We start from the raw sequence: 23,305 nt of genomic DNA on the forward strand, positions 1-23,305 counted from the left end.
ATGCAGGAGGGATCGAAGGCCACATGAATTCAGTGTTGTTTTTTTGCGCTTGCCCCTTACATGCAGAGATTTCTCCAGACTCTCTGAAACTTTTAATGAGATTATGGAATGTCAAAAATGAAATCCCTAAATTCCTTGCAATGGTATGGTAAGAAACGTTCGTAAATGGTTGGACTATTTGCCCATGCAGTTTTTCATAAAGTGATGAACCTCTCCCCATCCTTGCGGTGAACAATTGAGTCTTTCGAGGATGCCCCTTTTACCTGTTACTAATTAACCTGTTTACCTGCAGAGTGTTCCAAGCAGGTGTTTTTAAGCATTCCACAACTTTCCAAATATTTTGTTTCCCCCATCCCAACTTATTTGGAACGTGTTGCAGGCATCAAATTCAGAATGAGAGTATTTACGTAAAACATTCATTATCTTGTCTTTATATGGTATTCAACTGAGTAGAGGTTGAAAAGGATTTGCAAATCATTGCATACTGGTTTTATGTTTTACACAGAGTCCCAATTTTTTGGAATTGCAGTTATGATTATTATTATTATTGTATTTTTGAGATATAGACAGTTCACTTCCATTTACCAAGATACGTTTTAAATATCTGGCTTCATGAGATTGGTAAGTTACTGCTTCAGAGATGGCTTTTGACACTACTTCTAGAGTACAACACAAATTCCAAAAAAGTTGGGATGGCGTGTAAACTGTAAAAACAGAATGCGATAATTTGCAAATCGGTGAAACCCTATATTTCATTAAAATAGTACAAAGACAACATATCAAATGTTGAAACTGAGACATTTTATTGTTTTTTGAAAAATATATGCTCGTTTTGAATTTGATATCAGCAACACATTTTTAAAAAGTTGGGACAGGGGCATGTTTACCACTGTGTTGCATCACCTCTACTTTTAACAACACACTGTAAACGTTTGGGAACTGAGGAGACCAATTGCTGTAGTTTTGAAAGAGAAATGTTGTCTCATAGGGCGGCATGGTGGTGTAGTGGTTAGCGCTGTCGCCTCACAGCAAGAAGGTCCAGGTTCGAGCCCCGTGGCCAGCGAGGGCCTTTCTGTGCAGAGTTTGCATGTTCTCCCCGTGTCCATGTGGGTTTCCTCCGGGTGCTCCGGTTTCCCCCACAGTCCAAAGACATGCAGGTTAGGTTAACTGGTGACTCTAAATTGACCATAGGTGTGAGTGTGAATGGTTGTCTGTCTCTATGCGTCAGCCCTGTGATGACCTGATGACTTGTCCAGGGTGTACCCCGCCTTTCGCCCATAGTCAGCTGGGATAGGCTCCAGCTTGCCTGCGACCCTGCAGAACAGGATAAAGCAGCTAGAGATAATGAGATGAGATGTCCCATTCTTGCCTGATATACAATTTCAGTTGCTCAACAGTTTTGGGTCTCCTTTGTCGTATTTTGCACTTTATAATGCGCCAAATGTTTTAAATGGGAGACAGGTCTGGACTGCAGGCAGGCCAGTTTAGCACCCGGACTCTCTTACTATGGAGCCATACAGTTTTAATATGTGCAGAAAGCGGTTTGGCATTGTCTTGCTGAAAGAAGGAAGGCCTTCCCTGAAAAAAAGATTTGTCTGGATGGCAGCATGTTGCTCTGAAACGTGTTTATATCATACAGCATTAATGATGCCTTCCCAGATGTACAAGCTCCCCATGTCATGTGCACTAATGCACCCTCATACCATCACAGATGCTGGCTTTTAAACTGTGTACTGATAACAAGCCAGATATTCCCTCTCCTCTTTAGCCTGGAGGATATGGTGTCCATGATTTCTAAAAAGAAATTCTACTTTTGATTCATCAGACCTCGGGACAATTTTCCACTTCGCCTCAGTCCATCATAAAAGAGCTCGGGCCCAGAGAAAGTGGCGGTGTCTCTGGATATTGTTTATATCTGGTTTTAACTTGCATTTGTGGATGTAGTGATGAACAGTTTTCACAGATGATGGTTTTCTGAAGTGTTCCTGAGCCCATACAGACACATGTCTGCTTGTAATGTAGTGTCGCCTGAGGGCCTGAAGATCACAGGCATCCAGTGTCAGTTTTCAGCCTTGTCTCTTGCGTACAGAGATTTCTCCAGATTCTCTGAATCTTTTAATGATACTATGTACCACAGATGATGTAATCCCCAAATTCTTTGCAATTTTACATTGAGGAACATTATTCTTAAATTGTTGCACTGTTTGCCCACACAGTCTTTCACAGAGCGGTGAACCCCTCCCCGTCTTTACTTCTGAGAGACTCCGCCTCTCTGGGATGCTCTTTTTATACCCGATCATGTTACTGACCTGTTGCCAATTAAACAAATGTTTTGTTTGCTTGTTTTTTTTTTTTTTTTTAGCATTACACAATTTTTTCAGTCTTTTGTTGCCCTTGTCCCTACTTTTCTGAAATGTGTTGTTGACATCAAATTCAAAATGAGCATATATTTTTCAAAAAACAATGAAATTTCTCAGTTTCAACATTTGATTTATTGTCTTTGTACTATTTTCAATGAACTATAGGTTTTCTATGATTTGCACATTATTGTATTCTGTTTTTATTTACAGTTTCACAGCATCCCAACTTTTTTGGAATTGGGGTTTTCGCATGGCCTGGCAATTTACACACACACACACACACAGAGAAGTTTCCACCAGCAGGCACAGTATTTACCACAGACTTTCTATTGTTAACCAAACAGCAACGGTCTCATGAAAGCTTGGAGTTGCAGCTCTGGTACCATAAATAGACCATCTCCCCAGGGCATCTTTGGGTCAATCGATTCATTTTCTCCATCTACAACACAAGTCCATTGTTCTAGGTAATGATCAGAACCCTGGCTGAAGTCATTTGGATCATGAGGGACGTTGTTAACTCCTTGTTCTTTAGCCATCGCCCATGTTCCTGCATTTTTTCTTTGTTGTTGTTGTCCTCCAGAGATTTAGGAAAAGTGAGAGTGAGCCGTTCTGACATTCTCTGGTGCTCCTTTTTGCCAGCAGTTTTCATGTTGACTTATAACATGAGGAATAAGAGTACAGAAAAGTACCACCAGACTTTGTGCACTCATCTCATCTCATTATCTGTAGCCGCTTTATCCTTCTACAGGGTCGCAGGCAAGCTGGAGCCTATCCCAGCTGACTACGGGCGAAAGGCGGGGTACACCCTGGACAAGTCGCCAGGTCATCACAGGGCTGATACATAGACACAGACAACCATTCACACTCACATTCACACCTACGGTCAATTTAGAGTCACCAGTTAACCTAACCTGCATGTCTTTGGACTGTGGGGGAAACCGGAGCACCCGGAGGAAACCCACGCGGACACGGGGAGAACATGCAAACTCCGCACAGAAAGGCCCTTGCCGGCCACGGGGCTCGAACCCAGGACCTTCTTGCTGTGAGACGACAGCGCTAACCACTACACCACCGTGCCGCCCCTTTGTACACTCATATTTAAGAAATGAACATGTAGCTTTTTCAAAAGGTTTACCCATGTCTTTAATCTTCAAATGCAAAGTCAATGAATAACAACAACAATCCGGTATTAGAGAAACTTGCAGGAAAATTAGCCTGGCTTTAAATAAGTCAAGTAAAATCTAAAAGTTGGTTATGAAACTGAAAAATGCGAGAAAAGTAAAGCAGATTGTTGATTCTGTTCTGAACCAAAATCAGATTTCCCTCATTATGATGTTGGAGAATCACAATATCACTGTAGATCAGTAGTCAGTGGGGTTAGAGTTAGAGGCTACAGTGTCAAGGCTGTAATCTGAACTTGGTCTTGAGTACGGTACAAGACCATAAATGCAGAAGCACAGAGCTGAATCTTTGGTACTTTTTGGACAATCGCCACTATAAGGTAGTCTGGTAGTATCAATGGGATCAGCATTAATATTGTACAGTACATGGTCCCTTACTGCGAGCTGGCCTAGTGGTTACTGTGTCCACCTCTCGACCAGGAGATCGCGAGTTCTAGTCACGATCGAGCCATACCAAAGACCATCATAAAAATGGTACCTACTACCGTCTGGCAAGGCACGCTGCAATACAGATGCAAGTAGGGAAGTCAAACTCTTGTGGTTACCAGAGGACTAGCCCCCCACTGTAACCCTAGCTGTATAGGCGAGAGGCCGAGGGCTATGGAAACGGACATTGGCACTGCACTCATACGCCTCAAATAGCTGGTTAGTACTGGGATAGGAGACTACCTGGGAAGACCAGATCCTGGCATGGAAGGGACTCTGATTTGACTTTGACATAGTCCCTTACAAATAAAATAAAATAGAAATGAAAACAGACATACTAGCTAGTTAAGTTTTACGTTGTATATGGGTAAATATTCAACTATGGTCCATTTTGATCTGGAAAATTTTAGAAAAATCTAACTTTTATTCAAAAACAAACTAGAAATCTGAAATTGTCACTGACAATTTCGAGTCTTCATCTATTTCAAACGTAAACTGACAACGTTAACAGCCTCGTGCCATTTGCATCGCGCTGAACGACAATCGCCTCGCACCACGCGTCTTTTGCCTTGCAACATTCGCCTAGCTCCTAAAGCTGTCTAAATATTTGAATCACCTCGCGCCAAGCGATATTCACCTAGCGAATCACTTCACAGACAGTTACCCCTACACAGACACACAGCTCTGTAATGGTACTCTTCTTACAGTACACTACAATACACTACATCTAATCTACACTTTCACTGCACTATTTACCAGTTACACTTTTTAAAAGCCTGATGATAATTTCTCTTCTTACATACTGACAACCAAATATGATACAGTTCTCTTTTAAAGAGAAATTTCTTATGTATCATTTTATAGAAGCTCCATCTGTTTGTAATTTATTTCCATTATAATATGCACTGAAGATTGTGTTTATTGTGATACCTAAAGTATCTGTACATGTAAACAGCTGACAACATTAGTGCATTAAAAACTGAAAATGACCTACCTGACCTTGGAAAGGAGGTCAAATATCAAATCTGACAGTTGTTTCAGGTAGAATGTGTATATATTTGGGGTAGTTTATTATAGCATTTTATCAGCCAAAAACATTATTTTGTGGTGAAAATTACATTTTTGTCTCTTTTGATAGTTTTTCAGACTTTTGACTTTGACCTAGTCCTGGGTTCGAGCCTAGAGTAAAAGGCATCTTATTATATAATAAAATGAATGACTGAGCATTCATTCATTCAGCTAGCTTCCTTCCTCTTCGCATGAAAAGTGTAACAGACAGACAAACAAAAAAATAATAATAAATATAGAAATGTTTTCCGGCAGCACTGTGGTGTAGTGGTTAGTGCTGTTGCCTCACAGCAAGAAGGTCCGGGTTCGAGCCCCGTGGCTGGCGAGGGCCTTTCTGTGTGGAGTTTGCATGTTCTCCCCGTGTCCGCGTGGGTTTCCTCCGGGTGCTCCGGTTTCCCCCACAGTCCAAAGACATGCAGGTTAGGTTAACTGGTGACTCTAAATTGACCGTAGGTGTGAATGTGAGTGTGAATGGTTGTCTGTGTCTATGTGTCAGCCCTGTGATGACCTGGCGACTTGTCCAGGGTGTACCCCGCCTTTCGCCCGTAGTCAGCTGGGATAGGTTCCAGCTTGCCTGCGACCCTGTAGAAGGATAAAGCGGCTAGAGATAATGAGATGAGATGAGATACAAAAATTACCAGAGTTGAAGAAAAACCCATATACACTAGATACACTGCATTACAATAACTTTTGTTTTGTCTTTCTGTTTGGAACACTAAGAATTTTTAACCCATGATTTGAAAGTTTTTGTTCCTAACTGATCAGATTTTTTATATGATATATTTAACAGTTATTCCATGAAATTTAGTCGTACATGAGCTGATAGCCAACGAGGTGCGTAGCACCGAGTTGGCTATCAGCCATGTATGATGAGATTGAGTGGAATAACTGTTTTATTCTGTCCACATTCACTGGATTTTGAGAAACAGAGCATTTTTATTTTTTGCAAATTTGATAAATAAAAACTTTATACAAAACATCCGACAAAATCATTTCCGCTTAGAATGTAAACAAACTGGCGAAATGACAGTAGCAATTTGTGAAAAATGCTATAATAATTCTTGAAAAAAAAAGATATGTTCTTACCATCAAATACTTTCATTCCACATTTTGTTGCTTTTTTGGGGATTTTGTTTTCAAGTAGAGTTTTTATTTCGTCCTTGGTTGGTTCAGCAACACACTCCGCCATTTTGTTTTTCTCTACTCACGGTATATGAGCTGATAGCCTTGGAATAGAGCAGCCAATCAGAGTGTGTGATTGCTCATATCCAGTGCATGTAGAGATTTTATATATATATATTAGTGCTGTCAAGCGATTAAAATATTTAATCGCGAATAATATCGCGACTGTCATAGTTAACTTGCGATTAATCGCAATTTAATCGCACATTTTTGTCACATGAAAAACCATTGTAATTCTCTTATCAGCATAAAAAAGTGAATGGGCTTGCTTTGTACCAATGTTTTTTTTTTTATTGCAGAGCATAACACGTCTTGTCACAGCCACTGCAAAGTTGGGCTGGAGCCGCCGATGGGAAAACGAAACCTAAGTTCCTGGCAGTTTCAAAAGCTTATGAAAAACCTACATCATGTCACAGAGCGTTAATCTCGAGATAAAAAAATTATCGCTGTTAAAATTGAGTCAAGTTAACACAATAATAACGTGACATTTTTGACAGCACTAATATATATATATATATATATATATATATATATATATATAATTTTCATAAATAAAGATTTTTCTCGTTTGTCTTAGAATTTTTTGACACCCTCGTGTGTGTATTATTCATGAAAATAAAGCTATTTCTCTACATATTCTCCATTTAAGTCTGAACACTTCTGCAAGCGATGTTGCCATTGGAGAATTCCTTTTTTGAATTCCTTTTGAAATTATAACATCTGTCTTAGAACTTTTTGACTTAGCCTCATATATAATATTATATATATATGGACACAACTTTTTTACTGGGAAATACACCGCTTGTATTTTTCATACGGGCTACATCTGGGACATGGAGATCCAAAACTGTAACATATTTAAATACTATTGCCTGGCGTTCAGTTGTATATCAGATATATCCCATTCAGCTAGCATGATACTGAGCGAGTCGAAGATGGGTTCAGCATCATGCTAGCTGAATGGAATATATCTGATATACCATGAAAAAAGCCAGCCAATATTATTATTATTATTATTATTATTATTATACACATTCCTTTTAAGTGTTCAACACGTCTTTCTCTTTCAAAATTCTTTCAAAATCTTCCATATTTAAAGAAGCAAACCTGGCGGCCATGTTTGTTTACAAATTGTCCCAGTCATTCACTTGCGAGGAAGTTTTACATCTCTGACGTGTGACGTCATGTTGTCTTGACAACCATGCAGTGTCGTAAACCATATTCAACGCTCATTCTCCATTGTGTAGAGTGACGTAATACACGTAGGACAAGCGATATGCTAGCAATATTGCACGCTATCAAACCAAATCAATGAAGCCCGCTAGAAGGGAACAGAACATGTTTTTATTCCATCGAAAAAGTGTCCTGTGTGTCTAATAATTCCCAATATTTCACTCCAATGATGTCACTCCCAGTGTTTTCCTGCTGACTAGATGCGCGTTGTTGCCAAATTTCACATTTATAAATGCAAATTCTCAAATAAGAAGCCTCATTTCTTGGTGCTCAAGACTGAAACGGAGCAGTACATTGCAACAATTTTGCTTGTACAAAACAAAAAAGCAGCTAAAATGATTAATATATACGCTACAGTATGTCTTTACTTGATTTTTTTATTCAGTAACCTTGCGTTTACTGTTTTTTTTATTATTAGCATGTGCGTTTATGTATTTATTTTTTATTATCATCTGTTTATTTTATCTTTTTCTTCAGTTCATCCAATCTGTCTCTTCTTGTGAATGTTCAGTGACTGAAATAAAGTTGTTAAAAAAATAAAATAAAATAGACACGCGTTGTCAAGATGGCGAACCGGTTCAACATTAAAATGCTTTTGATTAACTTGTGGGCTTTTTTTTTTTTTAATGTGTCCATATAATATACAGAACATAAACTTCATATCTTAGCGCCACCGTGTTAAGTTTCACGAGTGAGACACTATATATATATATATATATATATATATATATATATATATATATATATAGACTAATATAGTTGTATACTGGTTGTTTAGTTTATTCCCAGTTACTCGCATTTCCCCGGAACCTTCAATCACAACTCCTTGTTTCCGGCGGAATGTTTCACCAGCGAACCCCGTCATGTTGCTATGATGTTTGTTCCCATTCAGACACTTGACGCTGCGTGGTTATTGTTAGCGTTAGTGTTTCTGGTCGCTTTCATTATCTGTAAATTCTCTCTAAAATTACCGGGAGACCTCGAGCACAGTTTCCAGGATCTTATTCGTTACGGAAAAACTAAAGCAGAGACCCAGCAGCCCAGACTCTTCCCCTTAGTTTATGTTCCGAAAAGGTGCTAAATGCTTATCATTAATTATTATCTCTCTGGGTCATAAATCGCCTCTGTTCTTTTACTCCAGTGTATTAACTTGTCCTCTGTCCGTCCTGGAGGTGGTTCTGGCATTTCTACGCCGTGTCTGTCCTCTGGAATGGACTTCTCCTGGGTTTCTCCATCCGCACTGTGGTCCTCGAGAAGCAGCTCCCTGACTTCCTGTCAGATCTTCTTGGTGTTTTGACTGGACAACCAAAGGCTGCCTGGACTGGTACCTTTTGTTTGTTTAATGGATATACTTTAAGGATAATACAGATAACATTACAAAAACTACGGTGGTGCTTGAAAGTTTGTGAACCCTTTAGAATTTTCTATATTTCTGCATAAATATGACCTAAAACATCATCAGATTTTCACACAAGTCCTAAAAGTAGATAAAGAGAACCCAGTTAAACAAATGAGACAAAAATATTATACTTGGTCATCTATTTATTGAGGAAAATGATCCAATATTACAGATCTGTGAGTAGCAAAAGTATGTGAGCCTTTGCTTTCAGTATCTGGTGTGACCCCCTTGTGCAGCAATAACTGCAACTAAATGTTTGCGGTAACTGTTGATCAGTCCTGCACACCGGCTTGGAGGAATTTTAGCCCATTCCTCCGTACAGAACAGCTTCAACTCTGGGATGTTGGTGGGTTTCCTCACATTAACTGCTCACTTCAGGTCCTTCCACAACATTTCAATTGGATTAAGGTCAGGACTTTGACTTGGCCATTCCAAAACATTCACTTTATTCTTCTTTAAACATTCTTTGGTCGAACGACTTGTGTGCTTAAAGGAACAGTCCACCGTACTTCCATAATGAAATATGCTCTTATCTGAATTGAGACGAGCTGCTCCGTACCTGTCCGAGCTTTGCGCGACCTCCCAGTCAGTCAGACGCGCTGTCACTCCTGTTAGCAATGTAGCTAGGCTCAGCATGGCCAACGGTATTTTTGGGGGCTGTAGTTAGATGTGACCAAACTCTTCCACATTTTTCCTGTTTACATAGGTTTATATGAGCAGTGATATGAAACAAGTTCAGTTACACAAATTGAAACGTAGCGATTTTCTATGCTATGGAAAGTCCGCACTATAATGACAGGCGTACTAACACCTTCTGCACGCTTCGGCAGCGCATTGATATCTGAGCTCCGTATCAATGCGCTGCCGAAGTGCGCAGAAGGTGTTAGTACACCTGTCATTATAGCGCGGACTTTCCATAGCATAGAAAATCGCTACGTTTCAATTTGTGTAACTGAACTTGTTTCATATCACTGCTCATATAAACCTATGTAAACAGGAAAAATGTGGAAGAGTTTGGTCACATCTAACTACAGCCCCAAAAAATACCGTTGGCCATGCTGAGCCTAGCTACATTGCTAACAGGAGTGACAGCACGTCTGACTGCGTCTGACTGACTGGGAGGTCGCGCAAAGCTCGGATAGGTACGGAGCAGCTCGTCTCAATTCAGATAAGAGCATATTTCATTATGGAAATATGGTGGACTGTTCCTTTAAGGTCGTTGTCTTGCTGCATGACCCACCTTCTTTTGAGCTTCAGTTCATGGACAGATGTCCTGACATTTTCCTTTAGAATTCACTGGTATAATTCAGAATTCATTGTTCCATCAATGATGGCAAGCCGTCCTGGCCCAGATGCAGCAAAACAGGCCCAAACCATGATACTACCACCACCATGTTTCACAGATGGGATAAGGTTCTTATGCTGGAATGCAGTGTTTTCCTTTCTCCAAACATAACGCTTCTCATTTAAACCAAAAAGTTCTATTTTGGTCTCATCCATCCACAAAACATTTTTCCAATAGCCTTGTGACTTGTCCACATGATCTTTAGCAAACTGCAGATGAGCAGCAATGTTCTTTTTGGAGAGCAGTGGCTTTCTCCTTGCAACCCTGCCATGCACACCATTGTTGTTCAGTGTACTCCTGATGGTGGACTCATGAACATTAGCCAATGTGAGAGAGGCCTTCAGTTGCTTAGAAGTTACCCTGGGGTCCTTTGTGACCTCGCCGACTATTACACTCCTTGCTCTTGGAGTGATCTTTGTTGGTCGACCACTCCTGGGGAGGGTAACAATGGTCTTGAATTTCCTCCATTTGTACACAATCTGTCTGACTGTGGATTGGTGGAGTCCAAACTCTTTACAGATGGTTTTGTAACCTTTTCCAGCCTGATGAGCATCAACAACGCTTTTTCTGAGGTCCTCAGAAATCTCCTTTGTTCGTGCCATGATACACTTCCACAAACGTGTTGTGAAGATCAGACTTTGATAGATCCCTGTTCTTTAAATAAAACAGGGTGCCCACTCACACCCGATTGTCATCCCAATGATTGAAAGCACCTACTCTAATTTCACCTTCAGATTTACTGCTAATCTTAGAGGTTCACATACTTTTGCCACTCACAGATATGTAATATTGGATCATTTTCCTCAATAAATAAATGACCAAGTATAATATTTTTGTCTCATTTGTTTAACTGGGTTCTCTTTATCTACTTTTAGGACTTGTATGAAAATCTGATGTTTTAGGTCATATTTATGCAGAAATATAGAAAATTCTAAAGGGTTCACAAACTTTCAAGCACCACTGTATATAACCATATGTGTCTCCATTTTAGAAGTTAAGCTGACAGTCTTGGTGTTACAAGCTCTGCTGTGGACCCATTCCCTCAGGCGCTTGCTAGAGTGTCTGTGGGTCAGCATTTTCTCTAACGGACTGATCAATGTTGTTCAATATGCATTTGGTCTCAGCTATTACATCCTACTAGGGTTGACTGTCCTGTCTTTAAACACCTCACTACCTACAGAAGGTGAGTATGAGTTCCTGTGATCACTCACATTAAAAAATAAATTAAAACGGTGTCTCCCATAACCCGGTACGGAAAGTATGAACCGGAACGGGACGGTACGTTACAACAATGTTACGTTTTCTAAATATTCAGGGGTTTCATACTTAACATCTTGTACTCACACGTATCACTGTCATATATTCTTTGATTATCCAGTATTATATCCCGTCGCATTGTATTAATGTTATATTCACGATATTTTCAATCGAAATTGATCTAAAAGCCTGGAACTTTAGTTACGGAATATACCTCGGTGTGACGTCACAAAGAAATCCCGTGTTTTGACAATAAAACTACTAAACAATATTTTATTTTTCTTCTAACTTTATCATACGTGGCAGGACGGGTTCATCTATAAAGGCGGGATGACTAATGCAAGTACCGATTAATAAAATGGTGGACGTGACGGATGTCTCTGTGAAATTGGAACAAAAAAGGTAAGATTATACATTATGTAAATAAATGTCACAAAAATGGTATTGCGGGACGGAACACTTGTTATACATGGGACAGAACAGCATATAAAAACCCGGAAGGCAAATATAAGAAAATACGTGACACGACATTAAAATACGTGACGATACCGGGTTATGGGAGATGCAAATTAAAATTCGAATAGTAAGTTTGAACATGATTTAAAAATACGTATAGATGAACATGGTTCAGAATTTTTATATACATACATCCAGTTGAAGCCAAAATTTTACTCGACCAAATACATACACACTGATTTTTTCCCATCATCAGGGTATCTACTTTACTTCTGTAAGAGATAATTTCAGAATAATAGCCAAGAGCCATCGTCTTGCAGCCACTTTAGAGGTATGCTTAGGATCGTTGTTCTGCTGGAAGTCCCAGTTGCAAACCAAGTTTTAATTCCGTCTGATGTCTTGAAGTGTTGTTTCAGTATTTCTCGATAATCCTCCTTCCTTATGAAGCCATCTATTTTCTGAAGTACAGCAGTATCTTTGCTAGTAAAACACTCCTACAGTGTGATGCTGCCACCCCCATGCTTCACAGCTGGGAAGATGCTCTTCAGATTGAAGTGTATGTAATCCCTTAAAATGAATATACATCATTAGTAACGAGGCCTTTCTGTGTGGAGTTTGCATGTTCTCCTCGTGTCCACGTGGGTTTCCTCCGGGTGCTCCGGTTTCCCCCACAGTCCAAAGACATGCAGGTTAGGTTAACTGGTGACTCTAAATTGACTGTAGGTGTGAATGTGAGTGTGAATGGTTGTCTGTGTCTATGTGTCAGCCCTGTGATGACCTGGCGACTTGTCCAGGGTGTACCCCGCCTTTTGCCCGTAGTCAGCTGGGATAGGCTCCAGCTTGCCTGAGACCCTGTAGAACAGGATAAAGCGGCTAGAGATAATGAGATTAGTAACGACCAAAATGAATTAATAAAGCAGGGGGGAAATTATTTTATTATCAAGCACAAAACTATCAATAAATTGCACCTTGCCCCAGGGCAAGGCGTGCATGGAACCCCAGTTATCTGGGTCATTTCGGTTCATCTGACTCCGTGCTTGTTTATTCACCGAGATTGGATATCGTTGCAGAAATCTTCTAGAAATAACGATGGGAAAGTGCCGAGTTGTGCTGGAATGTTCAAATCCATATACAACAGAACATTCAGTTCATGAACATTCAGTTCATTCAGTAGGTTCCAGCTTGCCTGCGATCCTGTAGAACAGGATAAGCGGCTACAGATAATGGATGGATGGAATTCTGATGCAGTGAAATAAAGCTGTCTCTAATCAGTAGTTTCAAAACGTTGTCTGCTGTGAACACAGTAGATGCCTTAATCAACTTGCTGAAAGAAATGTGTGGAGATGTGAAAATCTGAGATGGAGTATCTTTAGCTTAGGTGTATGTAAACTTTTGGTTTCAACTGCAAGTGGTGCCCAAATGCAGACGACTTTTCCTGCTGTGAGTCCAGTACTGTTCATTAATTTCCCTGCTGGAACACCGACTTAACCTGACGCATTGTGTTTAGAAAGTTTCTAAATATCATATATACTGAGACAGATTTGAAAAAGTGGTTGTTTTCATTCTCTCTTCAGGGACCTCTGTTCTGACCTCCTCACAGTTCATATGGCACATAGCAGGAGTCCTGCTGTTCCTCTGGGCCTCACTGCTGCAGCACCGCTCACTCTCACTGCTGGCCAGCCTGCGCACGAGCACCTCAGGTAACAACTTATGTCTTAACTAGATATCGGATTAATGAGGAATCAGGAAAGTTCAAGGGCACGAGGATTAACTTGAATATAACTGGTAGTATTGTATTTTCCTGTTTTATGAACAAATCACCACACATCATTGGAGACATCAAGAGGCCTCTGTGTTGGTAGGTTTTAATATTTTAATCTTCAATAGATTTTAATTACCTACAGGTCGGCTGGAGACTTTCGCCCACAGGATACCACGTGGAGGCTGGTTCGAGCTCGTGTCCTGTCCTCACTACCTGGCTGAACTGCTGATCTACGCAGCCCTGAGCGTGTGCTGTGGCTGCGTCTCTGTCACATGGTGGCTAGTGGTGCTCTACGTTCTCTGTAATCAAGTTCTGGCGGCTCACCTCTGTCATGAATATTACAGAAACACATTTAAAGCATATCCATCTGACCGCAAAGCCATCATTCCATTCTTATTCTAAGGTTTTTTTTTTGTAAACCTGCTGAAATTGTGCAATTTAAATATGCAAAAATGGAGGAAAGATCAATATAATGGAAGACAAAGTAGTCTGGACATCAGTTTGTAATCAAATCTACAACTTGCCATTGAACACACTGAAAAGAGCCATACTCCTCCTCATCATCATCATCACTTTCTCACTCTGTTGTATGAAAATGCTCAACTTTGTTACTCAAAAGGCAACCACTTACCCTTCACCTAGCAACAACCTGGAATACAGCAACCATCAAGCAACACCTTCACAACCACTTAGGATACCATAGTACCTGTCTACCAACAAGATAGCAACCACCTATCTTTCACCTAGCAACATCCTAGAACCAACTGGGATACTACAACACCTGCCTTGCCAAACAGCAACCACATAACCATCTGGAATTATACAGCATTCTCCACCGAGCAGCCACCTGCGGTAAAATAGCAATCAACTACCTAACAATCGCTTGGGTTAACCATAGTACCTGCCTAGCAACACTCAAGCAACCACCTGGGTTCCAACCACCATCTGTTTAGTCATAGAAGCCACCTAGTAACCTCTTAGGATCACTGCCTGATCGCTCTGCATTTTCTTTAGGAAAGGCACTTTAGAACTGACTGAAAGCAAAAGTTCCCAGAATGTGTGTATGACTGACACTGGGGTCTCCCTGACGACATAACTTGTGAAGTACTAGAACATGTAGGAAAGACAAAACCACACTTTTGTCATTACATAGGAGTGTTATGTACGCTGGAATCTGTGTATTATACCAACTGTCACGTATTTCATGTGACGGCACTCTCAGCTCCGTATGTTAGCAATACATAATCCAACTAAACCTGAACTGTAACCACACAGTCGACAGCGTGCCAAATAAACACCAGCAGTATCACATAACAGCCATCATAACGTTTGTAAGAAATACAAAACGGCACCTTTTCAGACCCGAGAGTGTTGATGCTGATTTTTTATTGCACACTGAAAATTAAAAATACACAAAATATAAATAAGGTAGAAAGAAAGAAAAATGGGAAGCGGGGGGGGGAATTATGAATATTAGTGTTTTGCTGAACTTTTGAGTTTCTCCAACTGAAGCAGCAGATGATACTGAACAGTGGTCTTTTGCACAAAGAAACTAAACTCAGCCACAAACTTTGGCAGACAGTTTGCTGTATGAAAGCGGTCCTCCTGACTGCGAAGCCGATTCTCCTTATCCTGGATCTGCTCCAGTTTAGACCATACGCACATATTAACCTACATACAGACAGTTTCATATGTTCCCAAATGTAGTCGGTTTGTTCTTTAGTTTTGACCTGGAGCTTTGAGCATAATGAAGTCTGTCGCAACAGAAGTCTTAGTATATGTTCTTTTTAAGCCTCCAGTGTTCCAAAATGGCGGCTCTTGTAATGTTGCAGCTGTACTGCTTCACGCTGAAGTTTATACATTACAGTAACTCAGTATGCTGAGTGAACTGGATGTGAATTGAAGAAACTATTTATGCAAAAGATTTTGGGTGAGACAAAAACAAATACGTTTCACTGATTGACTACTGTACATACCATATACTACATTTTATTCCTGGCAAGACTGTTTCTCAGGATCTTTGGAATTTCCACAGCAGCTGGAAGATTTAAAGGAGAACTGAAGGGAGAACGTTTTTTTTAATCATCAAAATTCTATTTCTCATTTTATTAAATATCGGAATGCATTTCTGATAGCTATCCTGTCACTGCTAATAGCAAGTTATGAGTGTTTGAAATACGCTCTGTAATATATCAGTCCATATGTCAAAGCAACGGCCGTAAACGAGATTCGTTGAGACCTGTGCGAGACATCGTAGGACGGAAGTAAAACGTACAGCGGAAATCAAAGTGACCGACGTCTGCCAACACTGTCAAAAGACGCACGCGCCCTCTTTTGAATGCTGACGTAATCAAGCCGTAACTTTTGTTTGTTTTGATAGCAATCGGGAAAGTTTGAAAAAAGTAGGCAGTAATCGTCATTTAAACTCGTTTTTGTGCAATATTTCATTTGGAAAACAGTTTTCAAAATGGTGGCGCTGACACTTCACGTTTCGAAGTCTCGCACAAGTCTCGTGAAGATCGCGTGGATAAGCGACACCTACCGTGGACCAAACGAACTAAATTCAACACGGCTAAAAACCGAACAGGCCGATAAGTACAATATTTAATTGCAGTTAGTTGCCAATATGAGTCACGATATAAGGTTACTAAAACCGAAAACGTAACTGAATAACACTTTAATTAAAGGGGCGGTCACACAGCACTCCGCGTCTATATCGCGTACAAAAAGATACAAAAATCTGGTGGACGTGGTCGTAAGTGCTAATTTTTGGTCAATTTTGGCTTTGCCGTGCTTTGTACGGGGTATGGCCGTCGGCGGCTGTTTCACTGCTGCAGCACTGCCTAAGCACAGCTAACCAAGTCCAGCCACGCACCCAGATGTTCCGTACCACCCTCCTCCTCCTCCTTCTTCTCTCAGCAAGGATATGTTGAGCCTGTATCAGTTGGTTCTGTTGGTGCTGGAGCATTAAGATGAGGACATCACAGCGTTGAGGGTTCATGTTCACCCCTTGACATCTAGACTGCAAGTGCCGAGGTCTCAGAAAATTACGGTATTTATACATGCCGCAAATCAGAAGTGATGCAGAAGTGATTAGACAGTGATCAATCGAATTTAGAACTTGTTTGAGACGTCGTTTAACGGGCTTAGACAGTGCTATGTACGCGGAAAAATCCATTTCTCAGTGATAAGCCGCTAAACACACGCTATATCCCGTGATACCAACGCGTAACACCCGTCCGATGACCGTGCTCTGCCCGTGATAGACCGCCAAACTTTCGCGTCTTACCACGTCTCCCCAAGTTTTAATAACGGCCGGGACACTGATTATCACGTGTTTTTCACATGTGTTGCACGTCTTTACCACGTGTGCCGGCCGTGGTTGTCCGCGGTCTAAAGTTTTGAGCAGTCCAAAACTTTTTGCCGCGTCCGACGCCGTTCCGATTTTCCCCTGCGTCCTGTCACGTCTGTATATCGACTGTAACACGTCTTAACTTCGACATCAACACGAACAACATCGTCTGCTTCACGGGAGAGCACTTTTTGACGGGTTTTGGCCGTGATAAAGCCGTAAAGCGCTGTGTGACCGGGCCTTAAGAAATAAAGCAAGTTTAAAAATGACTTCAGTTCTCCTTTAAACTTGCATCAGAGTGAGATATCACTTTATTCTGAACCGGAAATAGATTTCAGACAAATCTTCACCAGCCACTTTATTAGGAACATCCATCCACTTGCCTTTTTATATAGTTATCTAAAATCAGCCGATCCCTTGACAGCAGCACGATGCATAAAATCACGCAGATACAAATCAAGAGCTTCAGTTAATGTTCACTTCAAACATCAGAATGGGAAAAATTATGATCTCAAAGTATGACTTTCACTGTGGTATGGGTGTTGGTTTGAGCCAGATGGACTGGTTTGAGTATTTCAGAAACTGCTGATCTCCTGGGGTTTTCACACACAACAGTCTCTAGAGTTTACACAGAATGGTGTGAAAAACACTGAGTGAGTGACAGTTCTGTGGGTGGAAACAAACGCCTTGTTGATGAGAGGTCAGAGGAAAATGGCCAGATTGGTTCGAAGTGCCAGGAAGGATATAGCAACTCATATAATCACTCTTTACAACCGTGGTGAGCAGAAAAGCATCTCAGCACGCAACAGTAGACCACCACGCTGGGTTCCACTCCAAGAAGAGGCATCTTAGAATCAAGAACAAGTTCCTATTAAAGTGGCCGGTGAGTGTATACTACACAGCAAAATACAAATAAACACGAGCGAGAATATGAAATACTAATACCAAAAGTATGGAATGCCATGGAAATGTGAGAAGTTCAGGATTTGAATAGTGGATTTTCCAGACTATAATTTGTATATGATTGATTTATTTGTGCTCTTTAAAGCAGACGTTGCGACTGGAAATGAAGCGAAGCTGAAGATGCTGTCCAAAGTTGCATTTCCATCATCATTCTGGAATTTTCACTGCAACAACTATGAAGGATACAGAAATGAACCGTGAAAAGTGTGTGCAGACTGCACAACAGCCATGTATATTTTTCCTGTTTGTTCCGTTGAGATTAACATGCTGAAAGTTCCCGCAGTAAAAACGTGCCTTAAACGTCAGCCACCAGCAGGCTACGCTGTACTTCTACAAATCAAAACATCTGCGACAATGTAGTGACTGACAGATGCGAATACATTGATTTGGAATATATTTAGGTGTTTTTTAGTTTTATAGCCTGGAAAATATGCCAGTATTTCTGATGCGGGACAGTAACTGAGACTGGAGAGGTTTTGAACCCCCACGATGTGGATATTTAGGATGCTGGAATTCCACCACCGATGGGCGGAGTCGACAGAGGTGGCAGGAGAAGAGACTTAAGCTTGAGTGACATGGCAGCGATCTCGGGGTCCTGAGATTCGTACATCTTCACCAGTCTGGCAAACTTCAGAACACCTGAACAAAAACCAAACCAAAAAGGATACGCTCAGTGGTCATCTTTACAAAGCACTACTCTACGCAGTTCTGACTGTAACTCTAAAATGAGGTTAAAATCATGACTGTATACAAGTCCAGAAAGACCAGGAGGTATCTTCTCATGATCTCAAGATAAGCTGTTTTCTTGAGGTCACAACTTCCCATGCTGTCCAAAGGCATGAGGTACATCAGTTTCACTGCCAGCCAGTTTGAGGGACTGGGATGTCTCCATGGTTACCGCGTGAGATTCGAGAGACAAGTATTGTAAAATCGGTGATCCCAGGAGATCACCACGAGTTGGCCTAGTGGTTAGCGTGTCCACCTCTCAACTGGGAGTTCTACTTGTGATCGGGTCATACCAAAAGACCATCGTAAAAGTGGTACCTACTGCCATCTGGTGAGGCACCACAATACAGGCATGAGTAGGGAGTCAAACTCTTGCGGTTACAGGGGTGATAGCGTTCCGGCGCCACGCCGGATTTCCGGCGTACCGCGGCGCCGGGAAAAAAAAATCTAGTTCGCCCATTATCCCGTGTCATTCTGAGATGCGCAGATAGACAGTAAAGGGAATTCCGAATTCCCTTTACTGTCTATCTGCGCATCTCAGAATGACACAGGATAATGGGCGAACTAGATTTTTTTTTTTTCCCGGCGCCGCGGTACGCCGGAAATCCAGCGCAGCGCCGGAACACTATCACCCCTGCGGTTACCAGAGGATCAACCCACCACTGTAACCCTAGCTATGGAATAGGCGAGAGACCGAGGGCTACTGAAACAGATCGGCGCCACCCGACGTGCCTTGTGGCATGAGAAGGACTTTAACCATTCTTGTGGTAAACAGACTAAACACAGCATGTTGAATTCCTGTCTCCACCAGTTAGCAGTGTCTAAAGGACATTATAGCCCTCATCAAAAAAGTTCCCATGCAGGGATTGGCCAAGGATGGCTCACGACATAAAATAGTTCCACCATTGTTTAAGCAACGTATCTTGTGACGTCAAAACAAAAAACTGATATGGTGCAAGTCAGTCATGGTATATCCTGGATATACCATGAACTGATGTCAATTTCAAGCTCTACAGCCGACTCGAGTCAGATCTGAGGCTCTGTAAGCATTTCTGCATGTCTGTAGATCTATGCATCATGATCATGCCTAGCGAGGCAGGTGACAGCATGGTACATTGAAAAAAATGCAGGTTGAAGGTCGCGCCGACATAAACAAAAATGGCTGCCTCCAGTGAGTTTACACCGAGATTCAATCTTAACACTTTTAGTTTGGAATTTTTTGATGAGGGACGCAAGTCTAATATACCACACACTGAGAGGCTCTGTATGGATTCTCTGAGGTGAATGGCATAGTACTCAGAAAACAGTACTATGCCAGTCACTGAAAAGAATCCATATGCGGTTAGGTTAATATGGGACGGCCTCGGTGCCCTTGAGCGAGGCACCTAACTCCCAACTGCTCCCCGGGCACTGTTAGCATGGCTGCCCACTGCTCTGGGTATGCGTGTGTGCTCATTGCTCACGTGTGTGTTCACTGCTTCAGATGGGTTAAATGCAGAGAGGAATTTCACAAGTGTGTGATGAATAAAGTTGTGCTTTCTTTCTTTCTAATTTCAACTGGGGTCTCTCAGTGCATGGTATATATGATTAATATGAAGGCTGTTTGCCATCATTTGCAGTGTTGGAGTCAGCGACAGCCTTGATGTCAGGTAACGTTTTACAGAAATAGTTTGCTTTAAAAGGTACAGGTTTGATTGGTTTCTGCATGTTGATGGTTACTGGTAACACATCTGGAAAGCGTACTCTAATATTAAATCTAAAGCAGATTATATTGCACTCTGCCATTTATTGGTAATAAACAACAAACAAACTTGAATGATCTATGGAATTGGTAGTTAAATCATAAAATAATGGTGTGATGACGGTTTCTCACCCTCTCCTTCGTTATTGAAGCCGTAGGCCTTGATCACTTCCTGCTGGATTTGTGTAGCCACAGGTAGAACCAGCTGGAGCATCTTACCCATGTCATTGCAGGCACTTTCTCTCGCCTCCTCCATTCGAGAGGCATTCTCAGGCACAGAGAAGGCCTGGATCACCTCACTCAGCACCACTGCAACAGCAAATCACACACACACACACACACACACTATCATCTACATTACACAGGAATAGGGTTATACTCATTAGGATGAGTGAAAAGTTTAACTTTACCTCTGGCTTGTTCTATTGTCAGTGTGGGCTGCTGGGCTGGAGCTGATGCCATTCTGGGTTACCCCTAATTTATTAAACAAATCACAACAGTGCTAACGTGTATACAGGACAAACCAATGAAGAAGAAACAACAACAATAATAATAATAATAATAATACCTACATTTGAATAAACAGCTAGCTATACCTACAGTACACATATAGCTAAAACTAACAATCCTGAATGAAACAGAACAGCCATTTCTTTCCATTATCTTAGCAGTAAACGCTTCATAGTTTTGTTCTAGTACTTACTTACAATAAAGAGCGCTTCTATTCTGTCAATTAGCACAACAAACGACTTTAAAATTAGAGCAAACGCTTGGCTATGCGTTATTTTTCTCCCCTCCACCAGTATTCCAACATCTCTCCCCCCGCCTGTGCTAAACGACTGGTAAGTCTATTGGCTAATCCCAGACGGTTTAGGAACTACGAACCAATCAAATCACAGAAGACGATGCGGAAGGCGGGATTTGGTGAAATACGGGTGGGAAAAAAAATAAATCGGCAACCAATGCACGACAATTCCGGGTGTTGCACTGATCGGTGCAACCCTCAGAAATGTCCGTGTGCAACATAGAAAGAGGAACTGATATTATTAAAGCAGTTTAGACATTGACAAAATGATTGTTTTATTTTTAACTATGTACCACAATATATTGGATCTGAAATTAAATATAAATATGATTTCAAAGTGCAGACTTTCATCTTACAGCTGTAGGAACAGTGTAGTAATTACAACACTTTTTATATAGAAGAAGCCATTATTTGTCACATGCACACTCAAGCACAATGCAATTCATCCTCTGCATTTAACCTATCTGAAGCAGTGAACACACACACACAGAGCAGTGGGCAGCCATACTACAGCACCCAGGGAGCAGTTAGGGATTAGGTACCTTGCTCAAGGGCACTTCAGCCCAAGGCCGCCCCACATTAACCTAACTGCATGTCTTTGGACTGTGGGGGAAACCCACGCAGACACGGGGAGAACATGCAAAATCCACACAGAAAGGCCCCCGTTGGCCACTGCGCTTGAACCCAGAACCTTCTTGCTGTGAGGCGACAGTGCCACCCCATGGTCCCACGTTTCTTTCTTTTTTTAAGGGGAGGGGGTTCAACCCCTCATTATTTCACTTTTTATCTGCTTAATTATAAGTCGAGAGTGATTTGTAATCTGCATTTAATTTGGAAAGGGTTGCTGTTGACTCAATATGAAGATCAAAAGAGCTGCCACTGCCTGTGAAACAAGCCATCATTAGGCTCAAAAATCACAAGAAACCCTTTAGAGAAACAGAAAAAAACCCCATTAAGTTTGGCCAAAAATAATAAGAACATACTGGTAAATCAGGAACACCAAAAGGTGTCTTTCCCTGGTGAAGAAAAACCCCTTCACAGCAGTTTGCTAGATCAAAAATACCCTCCAGGATGCAGGGTATCTGTGTCAATCAAGAGAAGACTTCACCAGAGTAAATACAGAGGATTCACTACAAGATGTAAAACAATTGGAAATGTTTCAAGAGTTTGGAGTTTGCCAAAAAAACATCTTTGTCCTGGACAGTTTTGGAAGAACATCCTATAAACAGCTGAGACAAAGATCAACTTGTAGCAGAATGATGGGAAAAGAGAATGGAAGGAACTGTATGTATGGCTGCCAGGGGAACCGGTTCCCTTGTATTTATTGCTGTGACTGCTGCTAAAAGCAGCAGGATGAATTCTGAAGTGTATAGGGCTATATTATCTGCTCGGATTTGGCCAACACTTCACACTGCAGATGGACAATGACCTGAAGCATACGCTGAAAACAACCCAAGAAGTGGGACGTCCTGCAATGGTCAAGTCATGCCCTGAATCCAAGTGTGGATGGATTTCAATTGCTGAACGCAAAACACCCAAAGTCCAAGCAGAAACTGAAGACAGCTGCAGTAGAGGCCTGGCAGAGCATCATCAAGGAAGAAACCCAGCATCTAATGCTGTCTGTGTATTTCAGATTTCAGGCAGTCAGTCAGTCAGTCATTGACAGCAAAGGATTTGCAGTGGTATACAAGTATTAAATTAAATTGAAGTTATCATTACTAGTGCATCTCAAAAAATTAGAACATCATGAAAATTTTCTTTTTGTAATTTAATTCAAAAAGGTAAACTTTCATGTACTGTATTATACATAAATTAAAATTTCTGAAGACTTGAAATTTCACTTTTGAGGATTATGGCTTATAGCTCATGAAACTCAAATCCAGTATCTCAAATTATTAGAATATTTCCTAAGATTAAAAAAAAAAAAAAAAAAAAGATTTTCAATACAGAAATATCCAAATTCTGAAAAGTATGTTCATTTATAATCTCAGTACTTGGTTGAAGCTCCTTTACCACGAATCACTGTATCAATACAGCGTGGCATGGAGG

General features: G+C 41.1%; 2 protein-coding genes across 4 annotated transcripts; one reads left to right on the top strand and one right to left on the bottom strand.

Moving 5' to 3' along the window:
- The first annotated feature begins 8,310 nt into the window (after positions 1–8,310).
- Positions 8,311–15,030, top strand: srd5a3 (steroid 5 alpha-reductase 3). Its single transcript, XM_060917429.1, has 5 exons — positions 8,311–8,524; positions 8,623–8,774; positions 11,186–11,377; positions 13,482–13,607; positions 13,812–15,030. Exons 1-5 carry the CDS (start codon positions 8,322–8,324, stop codon positions 14,069–14,071), a joined length of 933 nt encoding a protein of 310 aa, XP_060773412.1. The 5' UTR covers positions 8,311–8,321; the 3' UTR covers positions 14,072–15,030.
- A 5-nt stretch (positions 15,031–15,035) lies between these two features.
- Positions 15,036–21,288, bottom strand: grcc10 (gene rich cluster, C10 gene). Of its 3 annotated transcripts, none has more exons than XM_060917432.1 (4): positions 21,155–21,288; positions 20,862–20,925; positions 20,584–20,760; positions 15,036–18,623 (listed from the first exon to the last, which is right to left on the bottom strand). In XM_060917432.1, the coding sequence occupies exons 2-4, from the start codon at positions 20,911–20,913 to the stop codon at positions 18,484–18,486; spliced, it is 369 nt and encodes a 122-aa protein (XP_060773415.1). In that variant the 5' UTR covers positions 20,914–20,925; positions 21,155–21,288; the 3' UTR covers positions 15,036–18,483. The 3 variants fall into 3 exon arrangements, with proteins under 3 accessions (XP_060773415.1, XP_060773414.1, XP_060773416.1); XM_060917431.1 differs by having other exon boundaries at positions 21,159–21,287; XM_060917433.1 differs by lacking the exon at positions 21,155–21,288 and adding an exon at positions 21,024–21,140.
- Between the last annotated feature and the right edge of the window lie 2,017 nt (positions 21,289–23,305).

This window comes from Neoarius graeffei, chromosome 3 (genome assembly GCF_027579695.1).
Source record: "Neoarius graeffei isolate fNeoGra1 chromosome 3, fNeoGra1.pri, whole genome shotgun sequence".
NCBI classification, from domain to species: Eukaryota; Metazoa; Chordata; class Actinopteri; order Siluriformes; family Ariidae; genus Neoarius; species Neoarius graeffei.

Coding starts and splice junctions, on each gene's coding strand:
- srd5a3 (XM_060917429.1), top strand. CDS start 8,322: ATGATGTTTGTTCCCATTCAGACACTTGACGCTGCGTGGTTATTGTTA. Junction 8,525..8,622: donor TTAGTTTATGTTCCGAAAAG/GTGCTAAATGCT, acceptor TCCGTCCTGGAG/GTGGTTCTGGCATTTCTACG. Junction 11,378..13,481: donor CACCTCACTACCTACAGAAG/GTGAGTATGAGT, acceptor TTCTCTCTTCAG/GGACCTCTGTTCTGACCTCC.
- grcc10 (XM_060917432.1), bottom strand. CDS start 20,913: ATGGCATCAGCTCCAGCCCAGCAGCCCACACTGACAATAGAACAAGCC. Junction 20,761..20,861: donor GACAATAGAACAAGCCAGAG/GTAAAGTTAAAC, acceptor TTGCTGTTGCAG/TGGTGCTGAGTGAGGTGATC. Junction 18,624..20,583: donor CTTCAATAACGAAGGAGAGG/GTGAGAAACCGT, acceptor GTTTTTGTTCAG/GTGTTCTGAAGTTTGCCAGA.